The 25,481-nt window shown below is 35.9% G+C and overlaps 3 protein-coding genes across 6 annotated transcripts; 1 reads left to right on the top strand and 2 right to left on the bottom strand.

Annotated features, from left to right (window-relative positions):
- The first annotated feature begins 6,573 nt into the window (after window positions 1-6,573).
- Lovit (loss of visual transmission) lies at window positions 6,574-11,387 on the top strand. Of its 2 annotated transcripts, XM_083053792.1 has the most exons (9): window positions 6,574-6,799; window positions 7,272-7,532; window positions 7,739-8,001; window positions 8,128-8,385; window positions 9,175-9,425; window positions 9,542-9,667; window positions 9,847-10,002; window positions 10,369-10,608; window positions 10,744-11,387. In XM_083053792.1, exons 2-9 carry the CDS (start codon window positions 7,333-7,335, stop codon window positions 11,137-11,139), a joined length of 1,890 nt encoding a protein of 629 aa, XP_082909918.1. In that variant the 5' UTR covers window positions 6,574-6,799; window positions 7,272-7,332; the 3' UTR covers window positions 11,140-11,387. The 2 variants fall into 2 exon arrangements, with proteins under 2 accessions (XP_082909918.1, XP_082909919.1); XM_083053793.1 differs by lacking the exon at window positions 6,574-6,799 and having other exon boundaries at window positions 6,873-7,532.
- LOC145945022 (tetratricopeptide repeat protein 21B) lies at window positions 10,210-17,577 on the bottom strand. Of its 2 annotated transcripts, none has more exons than XM_083053787.1 (10): window positions 17,401-17,577; window positions 15,343-16,542; window positions 14,905-15,159; window positions 14,109-14,830; window positions 13,687-14,003; window positions 13,219-13,556; window positions 12,847-13,054; window positions 12,453-12,766; window positions 11,936-12,329; window positions 10,210-11,625 (listed from the first exon to the last, which is right to left on the bottom strand). In XM_083053787.1, exons 2-10 carry the CDS (start codon window positions 16,486-16,488, stop codon window positions 11,387-11,389), a joined length of 3,933 nt encoding a protein of 1,310 aa, XP_082909913.1. In that variant the 5' UTR covers window positions 16,489-16,542; window positions 17,401-17,577; the 3' UTR covers window positions 10,210-11,386. The 2 variants fall into 2 exon arrangements, with proteins under 2 accessions (XP_082909913.1, XP_082909914.1); XM_083053788.1 differs by having other exon boundaries at window positions 14,109-14,827.
- Window positions 17,578-17,640: 63 nt separating this feature from the next.
- On the bottom strand, window positions 17,641-25,147 carry Mtrnapol (mitochondrial RNA polymerase). Of its 2 annotated transcripts, none has more exons than XM_083053790.1 (12): window positions 24,900-25,147; window positions 24,356-24,469; window positions 24,053-24,255; window positions 23,741-23,922; window positions 23,260-23,648; window positions 22,392-22,738; window positions 21,543-21,812; window positions 19,418-21,171; window positions 19,176-19,347; window positions 18,993-19,096; window positions 17,855-18,831; window positions 17,641-17,776 (listed from the first exon to the last, which is right to left on the bottom strand). In XM_083053790.1, exons 1-11 carry the CDS (start codon window positions 25,024-25,026, stop codon window positions 18,720-18,722), a joined length of 3,774 nt encoding a protein of 1,257 aa, XP_082909916.1. In that variant the 5' UTR covers window positions 25,027-25,147; the 3' UTR covers window positions 17,641-17,776; window positions 17,855-18,719. The 2 variants fall into 2 exon arrangements, with proteins under 2 accessions (XP_082909916.1, XP_082909917.1); XM_083053791.1 differs by having other exon boundaries at window positions 24,912-25,147.
- Window positions 25,148-25,481: the final 334 nt, after the last annotated feature.

Below are 25,481 nucleotides of genomic sequence, written 5' to 3'. Positions count from 1 at the left end.
ATAAAGTCTATCTCTCCACCCCTTACATATATTTTTTATATATATGTATATATTTTTATATTTATATATTTCTTATTTATAATAATTTTTTATATTATTTTATTTTTATTTATAATAATATAATAATATAATAATTTTTTATTTTAATTTTTAACTTTTAATTTTTAACTTATAATTTTATATTTATATATTTTTTATAGACTTGAATGAAATGATCGAACATATATTTCACGGTTTTTCATAATTTTGAGCCGCTTTCGAAATATATAAGGGGGCAGACTTTATAGACCTATATACCCTATATATACGTATATATAATCGTAAAATATTTGGTTTCTTTAATACCATCCTCTTAGCGTCTTAGCAGTCTATTATACTTTATTTGAATATATACATCTATTTTATTTTTGGACTTTATTTTTGGTTATATTTTATATTATTATATAATATATATTATAGTTAATATATATAATATATATTACATATGTATATTATATATTATATATCATATATATTATATTGTACCCCCCTTATCACTCTATATATAGAGAACATTATTATAGAAAATCTCGGACTTTTTTTAAAAAATCTGATTTAATATCTGTGTTTAACAACTTATTCGATAAAACAATTTACTATTATCGCAACACAAGAAACATTTTTATTGTTATAAATAATCTAAATAGATTTTTATTACACATCAAGTTAAGGGTATATATACACTTCCACTTTAAATTTAAGATTTATAAAAAAAATATTTATAACGCGCAGTATCTTGTCGCTTATCGCAAAACTTTATCAACTATATTATTTTTCCATATTTTTGTTTCGAAATTTTTAGAATATAAACTATTACTATTTTTTTTAATTCTATATTACTTGAAATATAAACGAGTTGGATTTCTCACCCTCGTCACAAGTATATCACGGCGAAGAGAAACGCGAAGGCTGACGACCTTGAAGACGACCTTGAAGACCACGGAACGCTCTTCGGGATCTCCTCGTCGACGGTACGTTGATGTCCTTTCACGGTGACACAATGGCCTCGTGTCACTTTTAGCGACTGCGACCCTAACTGCTTCGGGTACAAGCGCGATATTTGGACGAATATGGGCCAATGGCAAGAAAACACGCAGGGTCGACGATAGCTTCTTCAGCGCCACGATATAGGGTCCTCCGTTTAAGAATCAACTTTGAGATTGCGTTGTTGCAAATATCAAGCTAAAAAACCAGTTTTTTTTTATCATAGTTCTATTTTAAATTAATTAGCAAGTCGGCTTCTTTTAAAAGAGGATTGAAGATAAGATGAAACCTGCAAAGTCACTAATGATTATAACTGATTAATTATGTCTGAGAGAGATTGACAACCTAATTTTTATCTCACTTAAAAAAAGACGTAATATATATGAATGGAATAGAAGAAAATTATATATTTTTCTACATGATACAACTTGAGATGATTTTAAAATGAAAAAATCCTCATTAAATCGTCAACGTCTCTCTCAAGTTAATAATAAACAAAAATAAATAAATATATAAATACTAGTTCGTTTTTTTAAATTCCAAGTCTTATCTAATTGTGTCTTATCTAAATCTAAGTTGATCGCTAACCGAATAAAACTCCGGGTCTCTTGTGTTTCTTTTTTCTTTCAGTAGTCAGCAAATTCGAACAAACAAGTCATTATTTTGATGAACAAGCAACGTTTATTAGCGATCAATCTTCGAGTAAAGATCACCTGGATAAAAGTTGAAAGTACTTCCATTGCGAAGAAAGAATTTAGAGAACATTATAAAGAGGTATATCTTAAGCAGAGCTTAAATACTTGTATCTAGTAACTTAAGCATCATTAAAGTTATATGTAAAGAAATGTGATAAAAGCATATGCAGGCTCCATCACTTTCTAAAATATATAGAAAGGATTAGTAAAACTTAATTATTTTTTTATTGTAATAAAATTATTCCGATTAATAAAAATACGTCAAAAAGCTTCAGTTTCCAGTTTTATTTTCCGCATAAGATCTCAACAATCTTCTGTATATTTTTAAAAATAGAAATTTAATGACTTAAAAATATAATCTCTTCAATAGGTATCTAAATAAATATAGTATTATAATATAGTATGTACTATAGTCAGTGTTTACTGTTATCTAAATAAAATTATATAGATGATCATCTAGATGAAATTTTTGCATCATCTTATCTTTATATAGATAATACAAATAAGTATTATCTATATCTGCATCTTAGATAAAAAAAATGTTATCTTTATTAAATTATCTAGAATAATGTTCAGATAATTTGATTTAGAGTTTCATAGCATATAAAAATACTTAAGTAGTAGAACTTAAGCAGTAAGCGATAAAAACTTACAAATAAAAATATATATATTTTTATATTCCTTTTAAAATTTACATTTTTTTATAACTGTTTACATAAGCGGTCAAAAAATAAGATTATCTGGAAGTTATGTAGATGAATCGCCATATAATTTTATCTTTTATCTAGATATATTTAAAACAAAATCATCTTCATCTTATCTAAGATAAATTTACATATTTTTATCTCATCTTTATCTAGCTAATTTTAAAATCATCTAAGCACCACACTGACTATAGTATATATTATAGTATATAGTATACAGTATATAGTATAAAATATAATATATAATATAATATAGTATATAATATGTAGTATATAGTGTATAAATATAATATATAAATGTAAATCGAAAATGTACGCAATTATTATCTTTTTTAACAAATTGACAAATAAATACGGTCCAATAATTTACTTTTATCGCGATAAAAATAGACTTTCTTGAAAAAACCGTCCATCCTCTCGAGCCGGCCCTGCAATAGCGATTGACGGGTAACGAGACACCCGGGATGCCTTAATTAGAACAAGTAAGGTACGAACGAAAACTATTAATTGCGACTCTATTGTATCGAATCGACACGGCAGGTAGCTATGTATATATACATGCACGATCTCGGTAAATCTCTATCTATCTCATTGACGTCCGAATTAACAAACTGACCATTAAACGTTAAAATGACCTCATTTTGATGTCTAATGACGTCATTCAACATAGTGATGTATGCTTGCTGAGGTTTTTTTCACAAAACTCTTCTTCTATTTTCGTCGATATTTTATTTCGCATGAATCTTTATCGAAATTTCTGTCGATATATATTTTTGCTTTATAAGATAATTTCCATGCAAGCATATATACACATATAAAGAACATTAAATACTTTTAAACTTCTAAAAATTAACTAACAATCTTGATAAAATCTTATTTTCAACTCAATCATATAATTTTTAATTAATTAGAAATAAGTAGCGTAGTAAGTAATAACGTAAATTTATTAAAAATAGCAATGTAAAAATTTTTTAAAATTCATATAATTATAATCAATTATTATAATTTTTATTAATAATTGCATATTAAAAATAAATTTTACTCATAATCACATTAAGAAATTTTAAAACCATATAAAGTTGCTTTTGGCCATATTTATGAATCTATTAAAAGAAATAACTTAAAAATCTGTTTTTTTATTTACGCACTTTCAAACTTTGAAGCTCTTAAGAAAACAATTTTCTTTCCAATATTTTTAAAAAAAGTTTTTTCTGATTAAGATATTAAGATTCTTATCAAAATTATTATCAAATTTTATTATATATTTATATCAATAGCGATATCAATGTCAAAATTATTCGCTTTTGTTAATATTTTAATAATAATAAAAATAATAGTAAATAATAAATTAAGTAATAAAAATAAATCATATTAAGAAAATTAATAATAATAAAATTTCATTATAAAAAATATTTTTTAATGTAAATTTTGTATGTGTATACACTAGGGTTGCTCAGAAAATAATTTGCTCCACATTTTTTTTTCAGAAACTTATTTTTTATTTTATTATTTTTTATTCTCAAAAACCCTAGTAAAATGTATGTGTTAATTATATATGTATGTTATATACAACTTGATCTTGTAACAGGATTGAAAAAAAAAATAACAAAAATTGTAAAGACTCTGTTACACTTTCGAGTAACGATAACGATTCATTTTTATAAAACCAACTTTTTTTCAACCCTGGCATATTTCTTCTTCTCTCGAAGGTTTAACACCGTCGATATCAGCAACGCGGTGACGACAATGAATATCGATCTCTCGCGTGTGCTTTAAAAGCGCGTTGGAAAATAGCGCGAAGCGCTTCTCTAACTTGTAGACGTAATTTCCTGCGAGGAAATTGTATCCTGCAATCGTCCGCGTTCTTTCAAAAAACAGGGGATGTGGGTGGTTTCAATCGGCTCTCTTCCTCCGTCCTTCGAAGAGAAGAGAAATAAACTCGGCTTATTATTTCTAAAACACTGCGGATTGGTTTTAGACATTCTGTAAATTACATAAATATACACATTTTTTAATATATTTTACTTTTATATAATATATAAAAGTAAAATATATTAAAAAATACATAAAATGTGTTAAAAAAAATTATTCCTTATTCTTGTACGAGAGAAAGAGACGAGAGATAGCAGACAAAAGTTGCGTTGCACATTTTTCAAGAATTTTTTATGAACACTACAAGTAAACAGTGTTTGCTGTTATCTAAATAAAATTATATATAGACGATCATCTAGATAAAATTGTTGCATTATCTTATCTTTATATAGATAATAAAAATACGTATTATCTATATCTGCATTTTAGATGAAAAAAAGTGTTATCTTTATTAAATTATCTAGAATAATGTTATTTAGATAATTTGATTTAGAATTTCATAGCACATGAAAATACTTAAATAGTAGAACTTAAGCAGTAAGCAATAAAAACTTACAAATAAAAATATGAATATATTTTGATATCCCTTTTAAAATTTACATTATTTTGTTTACATAAGCGGTCAAAAAATAATATTATCTGGAAGTTATCTAGATGAATCGCAGTATAATTTTATCTCTTATCTAAATATTATATTTAAAACAAAATCATCTTTATCTTATCTAAGATAAATTTACATATTTCTATCTCATCTTTATCTAGCTAATTTTTAAAATCATCTAAGCACAACACTGCAAGTAAATGAAAACAGAAAGGACTTTTAGAAGCTCCCACGGTGCGTCTTGGTTTAATTCTGCGGTGGCTATCAACATTCTAAGAGCAGATCCAAAAGGTTGAGGAGGCACTGTTAAGGCATCTTTGCTTCGTCGGCGAACACGAAGAAGACCTACAAAAAGCACCCCGAGCTTGAATGGCCTTGATCGAAGCTGCGTATTTAGGCGATAAACTGTATCGATCGGTTATTCACTCGCGTTGTGTCCCCATAAAACTCACTTCCATCCTCTCTGCGTGTCTCTTTTCGTCTTCCTTTCCGTAATTTATTTATTTAACGAAATGGAGAGAGAGAAAAACAGTGAAAAATGTACGGACCCCCGTTTATTTACTCGATTTCAAATACGTATTTACGCGAGTAATCGGATTGTGTCTCTCCGAGAGAGACGTTTCTATCCCTTATTGGACATCGCATAAACCTTCTACTACGAGGAAAATTGCAACGGAAAAGAATCTTTCGATCTTTGCTGGCGCAGACAGAAAATTGTTCGCTTTAGCCCCTCTAGCTGATGGCAAAAGAAAGAAATCAGTTTTTCATCATTCAAAGATTGCGATAAAATAATAAAAATAATGTAAAAAAATTTTCTTCGTCTTCAGATGTAGATAAAATTGCATAAAATTATGTTCAATTATTCGTTCTTTTTAGAGTTGGTCTATATATTGACATGTAATTGTTCCTGAAATCAAATTTATTATCATTAATATATATTATATAATATACCTACAAGATGTTTCTAAATAAGTGCAAAAAATTTTAGGAGATGATTCTTTGTCGAAAATTAAAGGGGATTTTTCATATAAACATACACTCTTATATCCTTCCCTGAGAAGTTACACTTCTTCAAAGGAGAAGATGAAAATTAGGTTTTTATTTTTTTCTTGATCAAACTATTGATTTTACGAAAAAAATTAACGAAATAAAAAAGTTTCTAAAGGAATCAAGCTTTCTAACGTATATTTTTAGATGATCACATTCCGATTGATTAAAAAGTTCTAATAAAAAATTGAATAGGGGTTGTTAGATTCATCCCCTTATAACGATACGGGAAGATTAAAAAAATAATTAATATATTAATAAAGATTCCATTTTCTAGTGGAAAATATCCAAATTTCATTTTTTTAACTTGTCCAAAATTTGAGAAAAAAATTAAAAATCTAATTTTTACCTCCCTCTTTGGAGGAGTTTAACTCTTCAGGGAGGGATATATGTTTATATAAGAAATCCCCCTTATATATATAATTTTCGACAAAGAATCATTTCCTAATGTTTTTTCGTACTTATTTAGAAACGCCTTGTAAATATCATAAGATTTCGGGGACAACAAGCTGTGTTTTGCTAGCCCATACGCGAGAAATTCAATCAAGAACTGTCTTGCGAGTGCCTGTCCGAGATTGCGCGGGCTTTTCTCGAGCTTTCGCGCTTGCGATCAGCTCAGTCGTCCCTCGTCCGTCCGCGTTCGCTAGTCGGCCGCGATGATGTGGTCCATCCAACTCGCAAACAATTCTTCGTCGTACCTTTGCCGAAATACCGTCGACGATCTAGGACGATTCAGATTGAAAGTCCTGCTTCGTCCTGTCTTATTATTTGGATTATTCGTGGATAACAGTGCGATAACAATAAAAAATTGTTAAATCATCGAGTTTTCTGAGAAAAAACTAATATAATTGACATATGTAATGATTGTTGTATAATAATAGCAATTAAAATTATATACTTTATGTGAAAAAATTAAAATAAACAATTTTATGATTTTTTAAGATTAATTTATAATTTGTTACTTATGATAACACAAGTAAAAAAATTAAGAATTAATTACGCGACTAAATTATGCATTGTTATAATTAAACTATACTAGTGATTAAACTACGCAATTTAGTACACTTTATATTTTTTCATGATCGTCTCTAAACCCAAGTAGCAAACTGACATCATTAAACGTTAAAATGACGTCATTTTGATGTCTAATGATGTCTAATGACGTCAAAATGACGTACGCTTGCTACCTGGAATTATATTTTTTCAACACTTTAATTAATGTAAATATATAATTGATAAAAAAAAACAACAATATTTCTTACGACTGACATTTGTCGATACGCGAGAGAGAAAGAATATGACAATTGCTATTGGATCATCTTCTTCAAGGATGATGTGTCTTGACACTATCGAGTGCCTCGTCCTGTATCGTACGAGATAAGGGTCGATCATGGTGGACAAGTTGCACGAGTACGAGGGATTCGCGGGTAGAATTCACGGTGTCCGCGAAGCCATCAAGGAACGATGGAGCGCGTGGAAGGAATGGAAAAATGGTCTGAATCTGGATCAAGGTCTGAACGGACTGGTGCATCATCTACGAGGGCCGCCTAAGTTGGAGCGCACGTTAGAAGACTATTCTCACATCTACAGGTGAAAAGAATTCGATATACATTTGTTTCAGCAGAGAGTATTTAAAAAGAGTTCTACCTACGCGACGTAAATCAACCCAGGTAGCAAGCGTACGTCATTTTAACGTCGATGACATCATTTTGACGTTTAATGACGTCAATTTGCTACTTGGGAACTGAAATAATATGGCAGAACTTTATACGGGATTATTTTTTTAATGATCTCAGGAGGAAAACCCGTGCCGAATTGGTTCGAGTGTCGGCAGCCGTGATGGGGATCGAGTTTTCATACGCGGCGGAAACCGCCTTCGTCTCGCCGACGTTGTTGAAGATCGGTGTCGATCATCAGCGTATGACCCTTGTGTGGGCGCTAAGTCCTCTCGTAGGCTTCTTCGTAACGCCTATCTTCGGCAGTATGAGCGATCGCTGTAAACTCAAGCAAGGCAGGAGGCGACCCTTCATCCTCCTACTGGCCCTCGGGGTTTTCATAGGCAAGTCACACAGGCTTTTGCCATATTCTAATATTAAAAGATGGCATATATAGATTTGTTAATTATTAATTGTTCTATGTTAATCGATAAAAAAATTAAGATAAATAAATTTATTATTTCTTATAGGCCTCATTCTGGTGCCGAATGGTGAACACATCGGTTACCTATTCGGTGATAGATTGTCTCATATGAACGAGACGATTCCCCTCGGACATCGCACAACAGCAAAGATGGCCGTGAAGGAGACGTCTGAATCCTTTGAAAGAGCTTCCTCGCACTCTTGGGGTATCTTCTTCACAATTCTCGGCACGGTGCTGCTCGACTTTGACGCAGACGCTTGTCAGAGTCCAGCGAGAGCTTATCTCCTGGACGTCACTATACCCGGTAAGGTATATAGGGCTGGTGATTTACTTCGAAGGTTTCAATATTCGAACTTCAAAGATTCGAAGCTTCGACATTAGGATCTTTGAAGGTCAAAGTTTCAAATCTTCGAAGTTGCCAAAAATAATAGCCCTATAATAAAATACTTTCTACAAAGTAGAAAAAATAGCGAAGCAATGATTTGTTGTCTCAATCTCATTTTTCTTAATGTATTGTTCAAGTATATCTCTTCAGTCTTTTTTTTAAATCAAACTATGTATGATCGATGAGTTGTGGGTTCTCTCTCTATAGGTCTGAGGTTCAATAAATTCAGCCAAAAACACATCTTGAATTTATTTGATCGTCACCTCTAGAGAGAGGCAGGAGATGGCAAATCGGTGAAAGCTCTTGCCTAGAGAACTCTTCTTTACCCATCTTTTAACGAACTCTCTCCAATCCGTAACTTCTTATCAAAGTCGAGTGACACTCCTCTATTTATATGAATCTGTGGTAGGCGCTTTTTTTATAGTCTTTCGCAGACATTTATAGAGGACCTATAGTTTTACCAATTCAGAACAGACAGATTTGAAGAGTTCTCTAAGCAAGATACTCTCAGTTTGCCATTGTCTGCTGAGAGGTGGCAATCGAATAAATCCAAGATGTATTTCTGCCTGGCCGGATTTGAACCTGGTCCCTGGTCCTTTTTTTTTAACGTTGGAGAGAATTAGGCATAGAAAGTGAACGTATACTTTTAACAAACACACATTTTTTAAAATTTAAATTTAATCGTATTAACATCCTAAAAATGTTCAGAGGACCACGCTAGAGGCTTAAGCACATTCACCATAATGGCGGGCTTAGGGGGCTTCATGGGCTACGGTTTGGGTGGCATTAATTGGGATGCTACCTCGCTTGGCGCTATGCTAGGTGGCCACGTGCAGGTGACCTTCACTCTGATCTCGATCATCTTCGTCATTTGCGTTGTATGCACGATTACCAGCTTCAAGGAGATCCCACTCGAAGTACTCGAGAGAGATCAGTACAGGCAGGCGGAAGAGTCCAAGGTGGATTTTACTTCTTTATGTTTTACATAATATGTTTATGCTTTTATTCTATTTCGTTTTCGAAATACGTATAAAGAAGTCTGATGATGTATAATTTCTTCCATGTTTATATACAGGCAACGGAAGAAATCCAAGGGATGGAGAACAAACGAGATGAGCGCGAAAAGATCATCCACGACGAGTCATCGAGGACCTACGGTGCCCTCGATGTTGAACGCGAGGCGGAACCCCTGAAGAAGGAAGTAAGTTCATAAATTCCCAGGTATTTAGACGTCAAATGACTACTTTAAGGTCTAACAATGTCTTAGTACTTTTAATCCGACCTTGATTTTATCATTTGACTTAAACGAAAGACATCTACAAGTAACGCGTTTTACTTCCTTAAATCCTAAATAAGAGTTAGTATGAATTATTAATCAAGGAATTCACCAACGATCCGCAACTCTCCGATCATCTTGAAGAACCAGTTTCCGGAGGTAGCCACGTAAACTATGGCTTCGAGAGTGAAACAAATCCCAGAGCGACTTTAAAGGAATATCTGCTGTCAACCATTTACATGCCGCAAAGTCTCCGTCAGGTATAAATCAGATAGCTGAAAAATAATCTTCTTCTTTTTCTTTCCTTTTCGGATTCCTATTTTTTATTAGAGAGAATACAATATCATTCTCTCTATAAGCTTCGTTCTTCAGATAATCCCGATTTTACTTCACAATTCTAAAAATACTGTTTAATCCGACTTGCTTTTATCAGATAATTTTCCAGAAAATAATAGGTCAATTATACATATTTTATATAGGGTGTTTTATTTTTTACATAATTAACTATACAGTTTCAATTCTTTTTTTATCGAACAAGTATTGAATCGAGAGATCTTAAGGACCTTTCTATACTAATCTACTTTCGAGATTTTCCTCGCGACTTATTGCAAATTCTGGGCCGCCAGGTCTGTTTGACAAATCTGTTCTGCTGGATGGCACACGTGTGTTATTCCCTATACTTCACGGATTTCGTGGGCGAGGCAGTTTACGGTGGAAATCCGCGGGCACTCGCTGATACCAATGAACGGGAGCTCTACGAGGAGGGTGTACGATTCGGATGCTGGGGAATGTCCATGTACTCACTGTCCTGCTCGTGCTACTCGCTCATCATCGAGCGGTTGATTCAGCGTTTTCGCGCGCGTAAGGTATATAATATATGCTTCAGAGTTCCGCTTAAAGGGTTTACATATACTTTGGACAAGGAAAAAACCGCAAAAAGAAAAAACTAGTCTTGGATTAATCGAGACCAAATTGGCTCTACATTCTATGAAAATATTCAGGTCTACGTCTACGGGCTGCTCTTCTACAGCGTCGGCATGTTGCTGATGGCACTGACGAAGCACCAGGTCGGCGTCATCGTTTTCTCGTGGACCGCTGGCGTCATGTATTCTACGTTGTTCACCATGCCGTATCTACTGGTTGCGCACTATCACACGTCCTCAACCTTCGCCCTCACGAGCGACTCGAACTCAGTTTCCAGCGGTTTCGTACGCGGACTGGGAACCGACGTCGCCATCGTCTCGTCCATGGTGTTCCTCGCGCAATTCCTGCTGTCCTGTTGCCTGGGCACGATCGTCAGCCTCACGGGCTCCACCGCGGCGGTGGTGTACGTGGCCAGTGCTCTGGCGATGTGCGGCGCAGCCTCGGCCACGCAGATCATGTATCTGGACTTATGAATCTCGATTCGTCAATTGATTGTTTGCCAACTATATTTAATTAATAGACCGTTCATTGTCATTACGTGAAGCGCAGCCAAGTGTTTCAGATATTACTGTTGTATTAATTGTGCATTTTAATTGTCTAAGGCATTTATTCCCCTTGAGCTGATATAGAGCTCGATTAATTAACGGACGGAATTCAAAGGACGGATGTGTGTGTACAATATGTATAACATATAACAAATAAATGATCGATGTACAAATTTCACGTACGAAGGTTATTGATACACTTTTCCAGAATGTCTTTTCTAATTCTTGGGTAATCCGGGTTCTGTTTCAGCACTTCGTTGCACGCATCGATAGCCTCGGCGTAAGCCTTCGCCTTCAGGCAGCAATAGGCCAGTTTGTAGCCGACCGATAGCTTCGTCTTGCCGCCGCATTTCCAGGCCTGAGCATATCTCGCCGCCGCTTCTCGATAATTCTGATCCTTCTCGGCGATGTAACCTGAAAATGATATCAAAATCACAATTAATTTTAGATAATTAATGATAACAACAAAGAATTAAAATACTATTTAATAATAATCTCTATTTTACAATTTTCGGATAACTCGATACTGATTTAAACTCTGCATTTATCATTTTGACCTTCAATAACCTTCAATGACCTTCAGTGGCTATTGAATTCGTCATGAGAAGAGCTTGTTAGTTATTTAAAAAAGGATTAAAAAAATGAATGTTAAAGTTTAGGCGTCTAAATTTAAATGTAGCACCCTGTATATATCTTATATATAGTTTTAATTTGTCTTAACAACCTGACAGCTCATGAGCTCGCACGCAGGTAGCGTTGTGCTGCAGCACCCGTTTGAGCAGCTCGTTCGCCAGATCATATTTACTGGATTGCACGTAAATGTCCGCCAGCAGCAACCAGCAACGTTCCAAATATTCAGCGTCCTCGAACGTCCAGACGTTCTTGCTGACGCGCTTGAGATGATTGCGGGCGCGCGGCGTTTGCTTCAGCAAAATATGAGCGGTAGCCATGCCAAGCGCGGGTCCAACGTGATCCCGCAAAGTCTCCTGGCTGGCCAGCGCGGTGCAGTCCTGCAAGGCCTTCTCGATGTTGGATTTTTGCTTGGTAGCCAGCAGAAAGAAGTTACTGAGGAGCTTGTGAGTCAGTTCCTCATGAGGACTTCCCTTGGGGTTCAATTCCTACGATCATATATTTGAAAAGTGTAATATTTATTTGTAGATTCTTGAGAGTAGGCTATTTTAGCATAGATAAGATTTTGAAATCGTTATTCTTATTTTTCTTCAATTAAAGTTGATCAAAACCTGAAGCAATCGATAGGCCGTTCTTAAAGCCATCGTCCTCGAATCCTGATACTCCGCGTCCTCGTCGTTGAACGCTTCGTTGGACAGTGTGGTATCGTCGTCGGGATCCAGACAGATCTCGATCATGTTGTAGATCGCCTGCTGGCCCCATTCCGGGTCACGTCGCGCATAATTGAAGTTACGAAGGGCAGAATTCAACTTGCCCGTTCGCCAATCGAGTAATCCGGCGCAGTAGTAGAAGCCAGCCTCCACGTTGCCGGCACCCATCGTGGTCTGAGCACGTTGCAGCCACTCGTCGAGGTCGTCCATAGCACCTAACGATCCATCACTGTTAATTGTCTGTCAAAAGTACTCAACGAGTGAGAATGTGAAGAGATTTTTTTTTAATTTAAACCTGTTCTGCGCGACACCTCTATCAATCTCGCCAAGGCAGTCCAATAGGTGGGTTGGCGCATCAGCAATTGTCGAAAGTGGAACGCCGCGGTTTCGAAATCCACCTTCCGGAATGCGAGATCCGCCATCATCACAGATGCAGCCTCGTTGTTGGGATCGGCGTTCAACAGGATGGAACAATTTTGCGCGCACCGTTCCAAATTGTTCATCTTCAATACAAATTCATATTCATCTATATTAATATTTTTCTACTTCTATTTCTTAAATATAAAAATCCTGTTAATATTTCTATTAGAGACCAAGATATTAATTTATAACAGTCAAGATATTTAATATTTAATGAAATGTTATTTATTTATTTATTTATTTATACCTGCATGTATAGCTTCGCCAGAGAGAGCAGAGCGTTCATGTCCGTGTGTTTGTAAGTCAGCGCCTCCTTGTAATACACGATGGCTTCGTCGTAATTGCGCAAGCTCGACGCATAGTCGGCCATCGTCAGACAGATGTTCGCAAGCGCATGTTTCTGATCCGCGACATCCGGCGAAATGGCTGAAAGACGCTGAATATATCTGTGTTGATTCTCCTTGACTTCCTTCAAAGTGAGTAACGCGCTTTTAATGTTACCCGACTTCTCGCGCACTTTCGCGAGCAGCAGCAACTCCTGTCCTCGCGTCTCCAAACTCAGCATATCAGAATCGCTTCGCTTGTCTAAATAAAATTTATATTAAATTAATTTTATATTAAATAACCTTTAAATGTGTTACAAATATGTTTTGGCTAGATAGATTCAGATTTACTAATGATTGATGTTAATTTATATCAATCTTGAAAAGATTACCTTGCAACTCTTGCACCAAGGTTGCTTCCGCCTTGTCGTACTGCTTCATCTTCATGTATAGCTTGGCCAAATCTAATTTAAGAGCGCCACAATTGTCCTGTTTTACTATGTCCTTGTAATAGCTGATTGCCTTCGCGTACTGATGCGCCTTGACGAGTGCCTGACCCATTTTATTCGCTATATCTACCTTGTCAACCGGATTCTGTGAGAGCGCCTGCTCGTACGCTTCTATCGCTCTTTCAGGTTCTTGTATGGACATGTAAGCGTTACCCAACATGCTGTACGTTTTCGGTCCGGGACAATGTTCCACCAATTCTCTGAAAAGCACATACATCAATTGATTCTTTTCATTATTTTGTCCATAAAAGTATTAAGATAAGATCGAAAAAAAATGTTAGATAAAGATCAAAGTCTCTCTGTACCTGAAACACTTGGCGAACGCCTGACGGTCTTTCCTGTAGTTCAGGTTGATCTCGGCCAACTTGGTGTGCGCCTGCAAGTAATACGGTTGCCCCGGATGAATATTCTGCAAGCAGGCGACAGCGTTCTCCAGTTCTCCCATCTCCAAGTAGATATCAGCAGTGCCGATGGTGATTCTTCCTAGCTCGGCAGTGCCGGCAAGGTTTGCCTTCGCCTCTTCGACGAGGGCCAACGCCTCGGCAAACCGTCTCGTCTTACTGTACACCGCGATCAGTTCCAGATATAACGTCGCCCGATCCGACGCGGACATGTCGGATTTCCTGTGTGAGCCACCGGTTAATTTAGCCAGTGACATGGCCGTCTGACAGCTCTTAACGCAATTTTCCAAGTCGCCCGCCTGTCGCTGCACCATGCCGATGATCAGATGGTAGACCGGCTCGTCCCGAATCTTAAAGTTATAACTCAGGCCGACCTCTAGGCTCTGTGAGGCGAGCTGATACTTGCCCTGATACGCCAGAATCTGAGCCATTGTGAGATGCGCTTGTGCATTGGATGGTTCTACGGTATCCAACAATCTTCTCAGCAGAGTCAACGCGCCCTCGTAATCGCCTCTCTGCATTCTAGCCTTGCTGAGCAATAATATAGCTACACTGGAACCCGGGCAGGCCTCCACTAGCTGTTCCAACAAGCGAACGCTCGGTTCCTTTTCCATTGCACTACCCTGCTTAAAAAGTTTAATGCAATATTAGATAAAAAGAAAATTGATGACATAACCGAGACTTCTTTAAACAAAGTTACCTCGTCGTTCATCAGCGACTTATTCAAAGAATACATCAATCGCTGCTTCGCAATCTCGAGACATAAATTCGGTTTAAGCTCGCTGAGATACTCATAGCCATAGGTGAGACCCTTGCAACTCTTCAGTAAGACGTTCGCTGCTGCATCAAGATAGCCAAGTGCTTTAACGTTATCTTCATTGGCGGCAATCTTTGCGGACATGAATAGAAGCAGCACATTCGTCGAATGCGGTTGTATCTCCATCAAGATTTCCACCTGCAAAATGTTTCTTAGTAATAGTAGTAATATAATCATAGTGAGTGGTACTATTGCAGTCCCTGACAACATTTAGATCATGGTGATCCATTGTATCACTCTTGTAATTAGCTAGGTGTTTGGAGCCTAAATGGAGGCTTAATTATATATCTTTTATGTTTAAATAAAAAAATTATTATTTACCTGTTGGCGCGCCTGCTCCAGATCCTCCGCAGATCCCTCCAACAACTGGCAATGAGCCAGTCCCATGAGTGCCACGAAGGAGGACTGATCCGCGCAAATAGCGTTTTTGTACCAGCGCTCAGCGTCCTTGACGTTGCCTAACGCGACGTATAAATCGCCCAGTTGCGCCATTAATTCCGCGTTGCTCGACGACGTTGCTTGCAACATCTTCTCGGCCATTCGCGCCAGCTCCGACAGGATTCCATGATCTTGGAACGCGATACCGGAGAACAAGCGGAGGTTTTCAATCAGTAGGAACTCGTTCTTCGGTTCGGCGAGCAGCAAGTTGCGCAGAAATAACTGTAACTGTGGTAAACCCTCGCTGGGATTGCCGTCTCTGCAGAGAGCCACTACCGAGCTCGTCTTGATGGCGTCCAGGTTGTTCAACTCGATCGACAGCACTCGGTTCACCATCTCCAGCACCTGTTCCCAATCCTTGGCGGCTAACAGACACCTCATCTTCTCTATGAGCGGCAGCGGCAGCTTGGGATAACGCACGATCAGAGAGTTCAATATCGCAATAGCGTCGGAATATTCTCCGGCGTGTTGTTTCACCTTCGCGGAACCCAGTAATGCGCTCAAGTTCCTCGGCTCTTCCTTTAAGACCGAATCGAAGAAGCTCCCTGTCTCCGAAGCGCTGGCGCTAGACCTCAAGCTGGTCTCCAGCCATCCCTTGACCAGCAGCACGTTAATATTCGTAGGTTTCAGTTTATACGCTCGGTTCGCGTACTCTTTCGCCCTGTCCGCACGACGAGCGAGAAGTAAGACGGACGCTGCGAGATACAGCGCGACGCAGGAAGCCTTCCTGCGCTCATCTCGTATCCTGTTCTCCATCTGAGTCACGATGCTCCGCTCGGCATCAGCCAACGCCACGCTCTGCACGAGCAATACTGATAACGTAAAGTCCGGATGGCTCAGCAAGCTTGAACTCTCCTTGATGGCCTCGTGACTCTTGCCAACGAGGACGTACGCCAGGCAGAGCAGGAGCCTCAATCGCTCGCTATCCGGGTAGACGTCGCGCGCCTGCTTGACGCTGGCCAGCATACCGTTGTAGTAATGCTGGCGACAATGCCACTCTATCAGAGTTATGTATTCTGTCTCCTCCATTTCTTCTTCTGGATTTTATATCCTTTTTACTATTTTTAGATCTTTGAATCAATCCTAGAAATAAAATATACATATATGTCAAAATACAAATGGATGAAACGAGTCTCTCTTGTCTTTGTGAACTTTGTTGAATGCATTTAAAAATTGCACATAAAAATTTTTAAATATAAAAACTTAATAAATATAATTTAATTTAATAAAATATATTTAAAATAAATATCTGACAATACAAAGGACCTCGCACCAAATACATAGGATTTTGGCTTTCGGTGGAATTGGCTGTTTTTTTCATATGTTGTAGCTTATGACTTGCTGAACAAAAGATATAATAGCCTCAAAGCTAAATATTCAATAGTTACTGAGTTACAGTCAGTCAAACAACTCGCAAAGTCCGAGTTTTTTGTGTTTGACTGGTTGTAAATATAAGTAACCATCTATTATTTTTAGCTTTGAACCTATTACATTTTTTGTTCAGTAAGTCAAGTTACATGTGAGAAAATTAGCTGATTTTACCGAGATTCAATTTCATCTAGGATTTTATACAAGTTCAAAAACCCTATACTAATCATATAAAATTAAATCTTGATAAGATCAGCTGATTTTCTCATATATTGTAGTTTATGATCTGCTGAACAAAAAATGTAATAGGCTCAAAAAGCTAAATAATAGACAGTTACTGACCGGCTGTAAAAGCCAGTCAAATATGAAAAACTTGAGCTCTACAAGTTGTTTAACTGGCTGTAACTCAATAACTATCCAATTTTTAACTTTGAGGCTATTATATCTTTCGTTTAGCAGGACATAAGCTACAACATATAAAAAAAAAAAAAAAACAGCCAATTTCATCGAAAGCCAAAATCCCATGTATTTGGAATCCTTTTTTAAGAGATTTAAATTTTAAAAAAATCTTACATTATTGCCAACTTCTTCTCTGACTTTTAAAATATCTTAAATCCATGGTGAATTTTGCAGAATCCTAGAGATCCTTAAATATTCAAGTTTCTAAATAATTTTTTGAACATATAATTAGATTGAGCACAGTATGTAGTTCTCAGAGGTTTTGAAAACCTTGTACTGTGAATCATTAAAAATTAAAACTTGAAATCTTCTGGATCTGGCAGCTTATTAATATCAGAATCCAAACTTGCTGAATCAGGACCGTTAAGGATATGAGGTGGACCAACGATGCGTTCCTCCAAGTCAGAATTCTTCACCGTACGATAATACTTTTGCAGGTACTCGCATCTCAAGTACATGTAATAATTATTTACTATAGCGTACGTAAATGCTGTCTGAAACATATGTAAACTGTTTCACAAACACTTTAAGATTTATTTTTGCAAATTAAATCATACAACTTTCATACCTCGGCTAAGAGTCGTGCTAAACCTTGGCCTGTATATTCAGTAGGAACAGACACCGATTGCATGTACAGGATCTTCCCATCAGTTTTGTATCGTAACACTGCTCGTGCTGCCACGCAACCAATAATTTTATATAATTTTTTTATATATATTTATATATGTAATATATTATAAAAATTTTATTCTACATTTCTTCATATTTTCTACAGCCTTACATTCATCGTCCAGCTTAACATAAAAAGTGCCACGATTCACGTTGTGATGAACGACGTGCAGGAGTCGTCGATGGCGTATTATATTGCTTATTGCTAGTTTCATTTATTTGGTCGATTATTTCAGCAGTTTTATATATTTTGCTAAAATATATATTGATATATTAATGCAAAATCATGACAAATGAAAATAATTAGAGGTTACGTCAACGTTGACAACCAGCCGTTGCCTGGCAACTGCTAAAAGTATTACAGAAATCTGCATTATCTTTGAATTCAGCAGAGAGAAGAACCAGAATTTACAATATAGTCATATTTTCCATCTTTTTATGCAGAAAAAATAATAAGAGTTAAATATAATTAGAGCAATAATTTTTGCATTTGTCTTTAGAAAAGTTTAGTTTGCAATTAGAAGATATTTGAGAAAAAATTGTTTATATGTACAAGATCTTATATAGCGCAGAATATATATGATCTCTATTACATATTTCAACATTTTATTGAACCAACATATGTAGCCTGCATCGAGACCAAGTCATATGTTATAAAGAATTAACAATATAAGGTAAAGGTTTACATTCATGCATCGTAAGCATTGTATACATTTAATGATAAATTTATGTTTCTTCGAAACACATAAAGATACATCTAAAGTTCAACTAAAGAAGTATCGAGACGATTGGACTTTGTTGATGTCGAAATCACCCTTCTTCGGTAGCTTCTTAAAAATCTCCATTGAAAGATCGTTGTCTCTTTGCTTTACGAGCCTGAAATTTTAATTGAGTAATTTAGCTAAGTAATTTTAACGAGTTAATTCTAGTTAAATATTTATGTAACATTTTATTTTTTCTGAATTTCATATAATTTTTATACATATGCCTCTGGATTCTTAATCTTCAGATTTTTCTTATAGCTCTTAGCAACTTACCTCTGGCCACTGATAAAGTGCTTTTCGTATCGCTCATTAAGGAACTTGGATAAATCTTCGAGAATAGGCTCGCAGTGAAGCGCGATAAATTGTTCTCGACAGATCTAAAGAAAACGAAATGGTATATATTGATGCGATATTTAAAAACAAAATCAACGAAATAAGACATATAATGTTTCTTACTCTATTCATAATGTCTACGGTGCAGGCATGAGTCCAGAAACAATCGTGTACCGACATGAAGGTGATCCCCGCTTGTTCGGAATGCAGGCTAGTCAGCATCATGTGACTGGAGTCCAACGAGTGGATGAAATTCGGCGGAAAGGCATTCTTTTGCTTCAGAGTGTCCGGCTTCCTGCAAACAGCATAGATTTGTCTCAACTCTATCCATAAATAAAGTTCAACACGAGATCTGATGAGCTCACCTGATGAGCTTGTTCTGACTAGACGACTTGACACGCTTGAAGTAGGGTTGCAGGACCGGAAGACCTAGGGGAGTCACCCACTGCACGTATTGGTTGCATCTGATGGAGATGACACGGGCGCAGTCCGTGAACCAATCCTGGATCTCTTTCGCGCTGGTGAACATAGTCCGGAGGGACTGGAACGTCTTCTCGACCAGGTAGAGACTGCCGGTCCAAGTGTAATCCTGATTGAACTCCTTCAGGTCGCTCAGTTGTCGAGCTATTTGAAGTCTACCGCCGAATTTTGTCACGCCGTACACCGTGGTCATCACAGTCTGCTTGATGACCTTCCTCGTGACGTATCCCTCCAAGGCTCTGGCCACTTCGTCGCCGGCCTCCGCGTCCTTCTTTCTGTATTCGTCGACCATGGAGGCAACGACGCTGTATACATCCTGTGGCGTCTCCGAGGGACACAAGTTCACGCTCTCCGCTCCGATCTGATCTCTCCCGAGGGCGGCGTAATGCTGCAATCCGTTGCAACTGCCGTCTTGGTGAATCGGTAGTCTGCAAACGTACTTCTCTACGTTCGGAGACTGCAGAGCATTGTCTATCTCCTTGCACGCTGCTAAAGTCTGCCACGGCTCGTCGGACTTGGTCCACCACATCTCTCCCGTCAAGGGATTCCTCGCGCTATCCACAATCAGGTCTAGTATCTCATTCGCGAATTTTAACCGCGCGTCTATCGGCTCCCTCTTCTTCAGCCCGGTCAAGTTTATCGTGTGAATCTTCAACCAGTCCAGACCCTTAGGACCTAGAGGCTTTCCCTTGGCGAACATAAGAACCGAACGACCCAAATCCGCGGCGAGATGGGTCAAGTGAGGTGGCACCGGGTAAGCTCTGCCTCTAAAATCCAGATTATGCGGTAACCAGAATACCTTGTCCCTGAAGTGATTAGCGAGGGATAATTTATAGAGACAATCGCACCACAGCGAATACATTTCGTTCTTCCTGCGTCTGAGTTGAAGCGCCAATTTCGCTACCTTACTCTTAGTCATGTCGTTCGACGAGATCAATTCGGACAGGGACGGCAGTGCCGAGGGTGGTTGAGGTACGTCCAACTTTTCCGAGCCTCCCTCGCGGAAGATCTGAATCAGAATATCTAACATAGGCACGTTGATTCTCCATGGAGTCGAACCGAGCTGATTCAGGCAGTCGAGCGCGGGATACAGTTGCCTCGTCGGTGTATTTTTTAGCAATAGAGTTGGCGTCATATACGGATCACGGATGAAGCTCACTTTAGAGAACAGGTAGCCGCCGGTGTCTATGTCGACCCAGGGACGCGGCGGCGAGCACGTCGGCAAGAGAATCGTTTCGAAGGTCAACGTTTCTGGATGCGAGTCCTTGTAGAGCCTGTGCAGGTAAGGATGCGGCTTGATCTCCTCCATCAAGAAAGTATTAGTCTGTTTTCTGAAGAGCAAGTAGAACGCGGGTATCTGTCGCTCGGACGCGTCAGGCTTGGACACGTGAGGGATCTTCACGTTGTTCAGGATGATTTTATACAGAAATTCGCCGACGTTCAGCAGAACGTTACGCGGCCACTCTGGCACCGTCATCTCGGAGCAAACGCCGGATCGGTTGGCCTTCTGAGCGAGTTGTTGCCACTTGACACGTCCGTTAACACTGTCAACCGGCTTCTTCTGCATGTACCATTCCAAATATTTGTCGTAGATTTTAATGGAGTTTTTTATAACACCAGCCTTCAGCTTTCGCTGAAACTAAAACGTAAAGTATTTATAAAATAAATTTAATAATGCAACGTTTAGAAGTGTTCTTTTCTTAGCACAATTAAGATAAAATATATTAGAAAAACTATATTATATTATATATATTATAATTATTATATATATTATATTATATTATATTATATTATATTATATTATATTATATTAAATATATATTAAATATATATTATAATTATTATATATATTATACTATATATATTATATTGTATATTATATTAATTAAATATACAATATATAATATAATATATAAGAAACTAAAAAAAATATACATGAAAAATGTATAATAATAAAATAACACGAGAAAAATAAAACAAAGCAAAGAATTTTTGATAAGTACTATGTACCTCATACTTTTTGTAAATATTTTTTCCTAGTGCTAAATATAGATTCGTCATGGAAGTGCTATACGCGTCGGAGAATTTGGCTAATTCGTTAATTTCACGTAGAATCGCGTTGATATACTCCTCCTTGGGCAGCACTTCCAGAAACGGGTGTAATGCTTTGAAATCGGGTTTCATCATCAGCTCCTTCTGTTTCTGATAAGTCAAGTTCCTCTCGAAAGCATGCGTCACTACTGTTTTCCAAGATTTTTCCCATTCCGTGATTCGTTCGATCTAAATAAAAATACAATATTATAATTAACTAATTATTTGTATTTTTATAAAAAATTATTATTTAGATATATATATATATATATATATATATGTAATATAATTTTTTTTCTCATAATTTCTCTTCAAATAATTAATTTTATACACAAGAGCATATAAAATTATTTTAAGTAATTATAAAAATATAAGTTTACACAAGAGAAAGTTAAACGCAAACAAAATTGACTTAAGATTAAAAATAAAAAAAAACATAATAGAGTAATTTAATAGAACAATGCTTTAATAAAATTAATTACATAAATAATGATCTTATAGAAAAATTAAAATTAAAATTTCTAAATTAAATAAAGACTAATAATTAATATATATTACATATTATAATATATATATATTTTACAAAATATATTGTTAATATAATATATTCTATAAAATATATTTATTATATATATTATATAGTTTTTTTATAAAATATATATTAATATATTTGATAAAAAAAGAACTTTATAATATATATAATAATATAAATGTAAAATAAAAATTAGAATTATATCTAGGATATTTAATTTAACAGAGTTAACTTACAGCTTGCTGCCTAACGTCGGGATCTCCGGTGAACAGCGCGATACTCTTCACCTCCAGTTCGCACTGTCTCTCCATATCAACCTGTTTACGCACCATGTCTCGCAGCTCATTTATTTCTACCACTCCCTTGGCCGGGCTCTGATAGTTACTGTTCTTCATCAGATTCCGTGATAATTTGCAGTTGTATGCGCTATCGATTTCTCTATACTGGACTTGATATTGCGGATCCAAAAATTGAATACAGCGAAAAACGGTATCGCGTTGCGTCGCACTCATCTGCGTGTTCATTACGTCGTCAAAGGAGACGCCTCCACGACTCATATCCTCCGCCACTTCTGTCGCGCAATCTGCAAGAAATCATGGAAGCATCATAAGTTAAACAAAAAAAACTTAAATTACAATATATATTTTATAATATACAATTAAAAAAGACTAATAAATAATATATTAGACATAATTAGTATATTTTATAGAATATATAGTATAATATACTTTATAGAATATATTATATACTATTAACAAAAATTTTGCAAAATATACATATAATAATATGTAATATATATTAATTATTAGTTTTTATTTATTTTAGAAATTTTAATTTTAATTTTTCTTATATAAGATTATTAATTAACTATACAGATTTTTAAATAATAAGATTATTAATTATATAAGATTAGTAATTAATTTTATTAAAGCATTGTTATTTCTATTAAATTACTCTATTATGTTTAACTTTCTCTTGTGTAAACTTATATCTTTGTAATTATGATTTAAATTAAAAACGATTTTATATGCTCTTTTACCAAATTTTTTACAATTACAAAATATCGTTATCTTCAAAAGCCAAGATATTAATCCATTCACACACCTATTCGTTTTTCGTCATTCTTCATTCTTCCGATCATTTCGAACATGAGAGCATATGTTCGTGAATTTGGTTGGACAGAATTCACCTTCATCAGTCTGTAGATTTCGAGAACCTTTTCCAGGCGCGCGTTAGAAACGTAAGTCTCCATGAGCAGATTATATAATGTGACAGCGGAAATGTTGCTGCGCTTGAGTTGATCCTTATTCAACATCAACATCTTGAAGGCTCTGCTCGACATTCCGGTCTGTATGTAGACGTCCATGTGCGCCCGTAATTGAGATATCAAGTTCTGACCGGAAAGAAAATTTTCGTTGTGATCCTTTTTCGTCGTGACGGTAAGCGCGGTGGATGGATTTGGAACCTCGTCGTGCTTGGGAAACATCTGCATACTGAAAAAGCGAATTAGGTGGATAAAGAAGACGAAGACAAAATGTCCTGACTATAATGTCTTACAAAATGTCCTGACTACACTCATACTTACATGTCGTCCTGACTCTTATCTGCGTTATCACTTTGCAACGTATCCAAAAAAGAGGAATCCTTAATCAACATAGTATTATCGCTCATGGCATATTCCTTTAGATCCTCCACGACAGTAGATTTGTCTTTTAAATATTCATCAGAGTCTTTAAGTACATTGTAAGATGCGTCCGTCTTGTCTTCCTGAAATCGACATTACTTTGTGTGAACGAAATAGAATTTAAATAGAATCAAAATTTCTACACAAAATTGTGTTTCAACTAATTTCAATCTTTTGTGTAAAAAATGTTACAACAAAATTTAATCCACTTACAGTATAAACCAAATCTTTTTTAGGAACAGCTTTAGCTTGTGTATCTTCAGCTTGTGTCGAAGTTGTTTTCTTATCAAGATGAAAATTAGAAATCCTGTGCAATTTATCCAGCGTCACATCGGGCTGATCAACTAATATAGACACATGAGCAGAGTTTAACTTGTGCACTGCTGCTTTTCTGTTGTTAGTTGTGTGATCTGTTACTGTAAGATGATACAATAAAATAATTAGTTACTTGTTATTCACTAATCATTCGTTTTTTTTTAATTATATGTCTATATTAGTATAAGTATTAAAATATACCTTCTAATAACTCCGCATATTTCTTAGAGCGACGCTTAGTCTTCTTCTTCCAAGGAGCATGCAGTTCTATGGTATCGGTTGTTGCATAATGACGAAGCAAAGTGTATCTCGACGCTGAAAGTACGTAAAATAAATTGTAGCAGAAAACAAATAAGCCTTTTTCACTTATTCAATTGCTTCTTAATTTCTCCTCATTAACAATATTACTTCATTAAGAAAGTGATGCTACTTTCTAGTAATAAGAATGAAAATAAATCATTTTCAGCATTAAAAGCTCGATCATTATCAAATAATCAGTTTAGAATCGCAAAATGGAAATTTTTTCTTTCTCATATAACAAAAATCGTTTGGAGTAACATATAAATAACAAATATAATATATATATATAAAAACGTCAAATGTATATAAATAAATAAAAAAATACGATTTTTTAAATCCATTTCATAACGCAATTCTACTTTGCCTGTCGACAATATCCAAAAAATTCTAAAAATAAGAAACGCAAATGTATTATTTCGTTAAAATAAAAGAAACGCGTTCACACGTGCTACTTTACGTCTGAGAGATCCGAGATGATGGAAGTGATTGCAGAAGGAGCAGACTGACAACGAGCGCGTTGACACAATACGAGCGTTCTGCATCGAGACTGAGGTCCTGAGGAAGTTGAACATCTTCGTGCGAGGTTCGGGTCATCAATTGCCGAGAATATCGACCATGTCGGAGAGATCAGCTAACCTAAACATGCCTTCATCCGCCATGTCGCGACATTCGCTACTGAAGAACTGAAGCCTGAAGCGGCACTTTCGCGCAAGCGTGGTGGTAGTAAATATAAAACCAAACATATACGACTTGAATAATATTGTTACTGCAAAAACTCTTGAAAATTATATAATATTATATGTATAATTATTATATAATATGCATGACATAAAATAGATTTCCAATACTGTCATTTCGGAATTCCAGCCCTTTGATAGGTTTGATGGAGTCTTACGTGAATTTGTATTATTAATTGAACTTATTTATTAATTATTTATTTATTTATTATTTATTAATAATAGTATATTATTTATTATAATTTATACATTTGAAAAATATTCAGAGAATATTTTCATGATATTCAAAG

This window comes from Prenolepis imparis, unplaced genomic scaffold, assembly GCF_030444845.1.
Source record: "Prenolepis imparis isolate NDT839.2.m4 unplaced genomic scaffold, iyPreImpa1.0 SCAF_14, whole genome shotgun sequence".
Taxonomy (NCBI): Eukaryota; Metazoa; Arthropoda; class Insecta; order Hymenoptera; family Formicidae; genus Prenolepis; species Prenolepis imparis.
This window is presented reverse-complemented; position numbering and strand designations above follow the sequence as displayed.

Excerpts from the sequence above, each read along its gene's own strand:
- Lovit (XM_083053792.1), top strand. The coding sequence starts at position 7,333 with ATGGTGGACAAGTTGCACGAGTACGAGGGATTCGCGGGTAGAATTCAC. Across the intron at positions 8,002-8,127 it reads GGCCCTCGGGGTTTTCATAG|GCCTCATTCTGGTGCCGAAT; the intron begins GCAAGTCACACA and ends TATTTCTTATAG. Across the intron at positions 10,609-10,743 it reads AGCGTTTTCGCGCGCGTAAG|GTCTACGTCTACGGGCTGCT; the intron begins GTATATAATATA and ends GAAAATATTCAG.
- LOC145945022 (XM_083053787.1), bottom strand. The coding sequence starts at position 16,488 with ATGGAGGAGACAGAATACATAACTCTGATAGAGTGGCATTGTCGCCAG. Across the intron at positions 14,004-14,108 it reads GCGTTCGCCAAGTGTTTCAG|AGAATTGGTGGAACATTGTC; the intron begins GTACAGAGAGAC and ends TGTGCTTTTCAG. Across the intron at positions 13,055-13,218 it reads TGGCGAAGCTATACATGCAG|ATGAACAATTTGGAACGGTG; the intron begins GTATAAATAAAT and ends TTTGTATTGAAG.
- Mtrnapol (XM_083053790.1), bottom strand. The coding sequence starts at position 25,026 with ATGTTCAACTTCCTCAGGACCTCAGTCTCGATGCAGAACGCTCGTATT. Across the intron at positions 21,813-22,391 it reads CCGACGTTAGGCAGCAAGCT|ATCGAACGAATCACGGAATG; the intron begins GTAAGTTAACTC and ends ATTTTTATTTAG. Across the intron at positions 21,172-21,542 it reads ATATTTACAAAAAGTATGAG|TTTCAGCGAAAGCTGAAGGC; the intron begins GTACATAGTACT and ends TTTACGTTTTAG.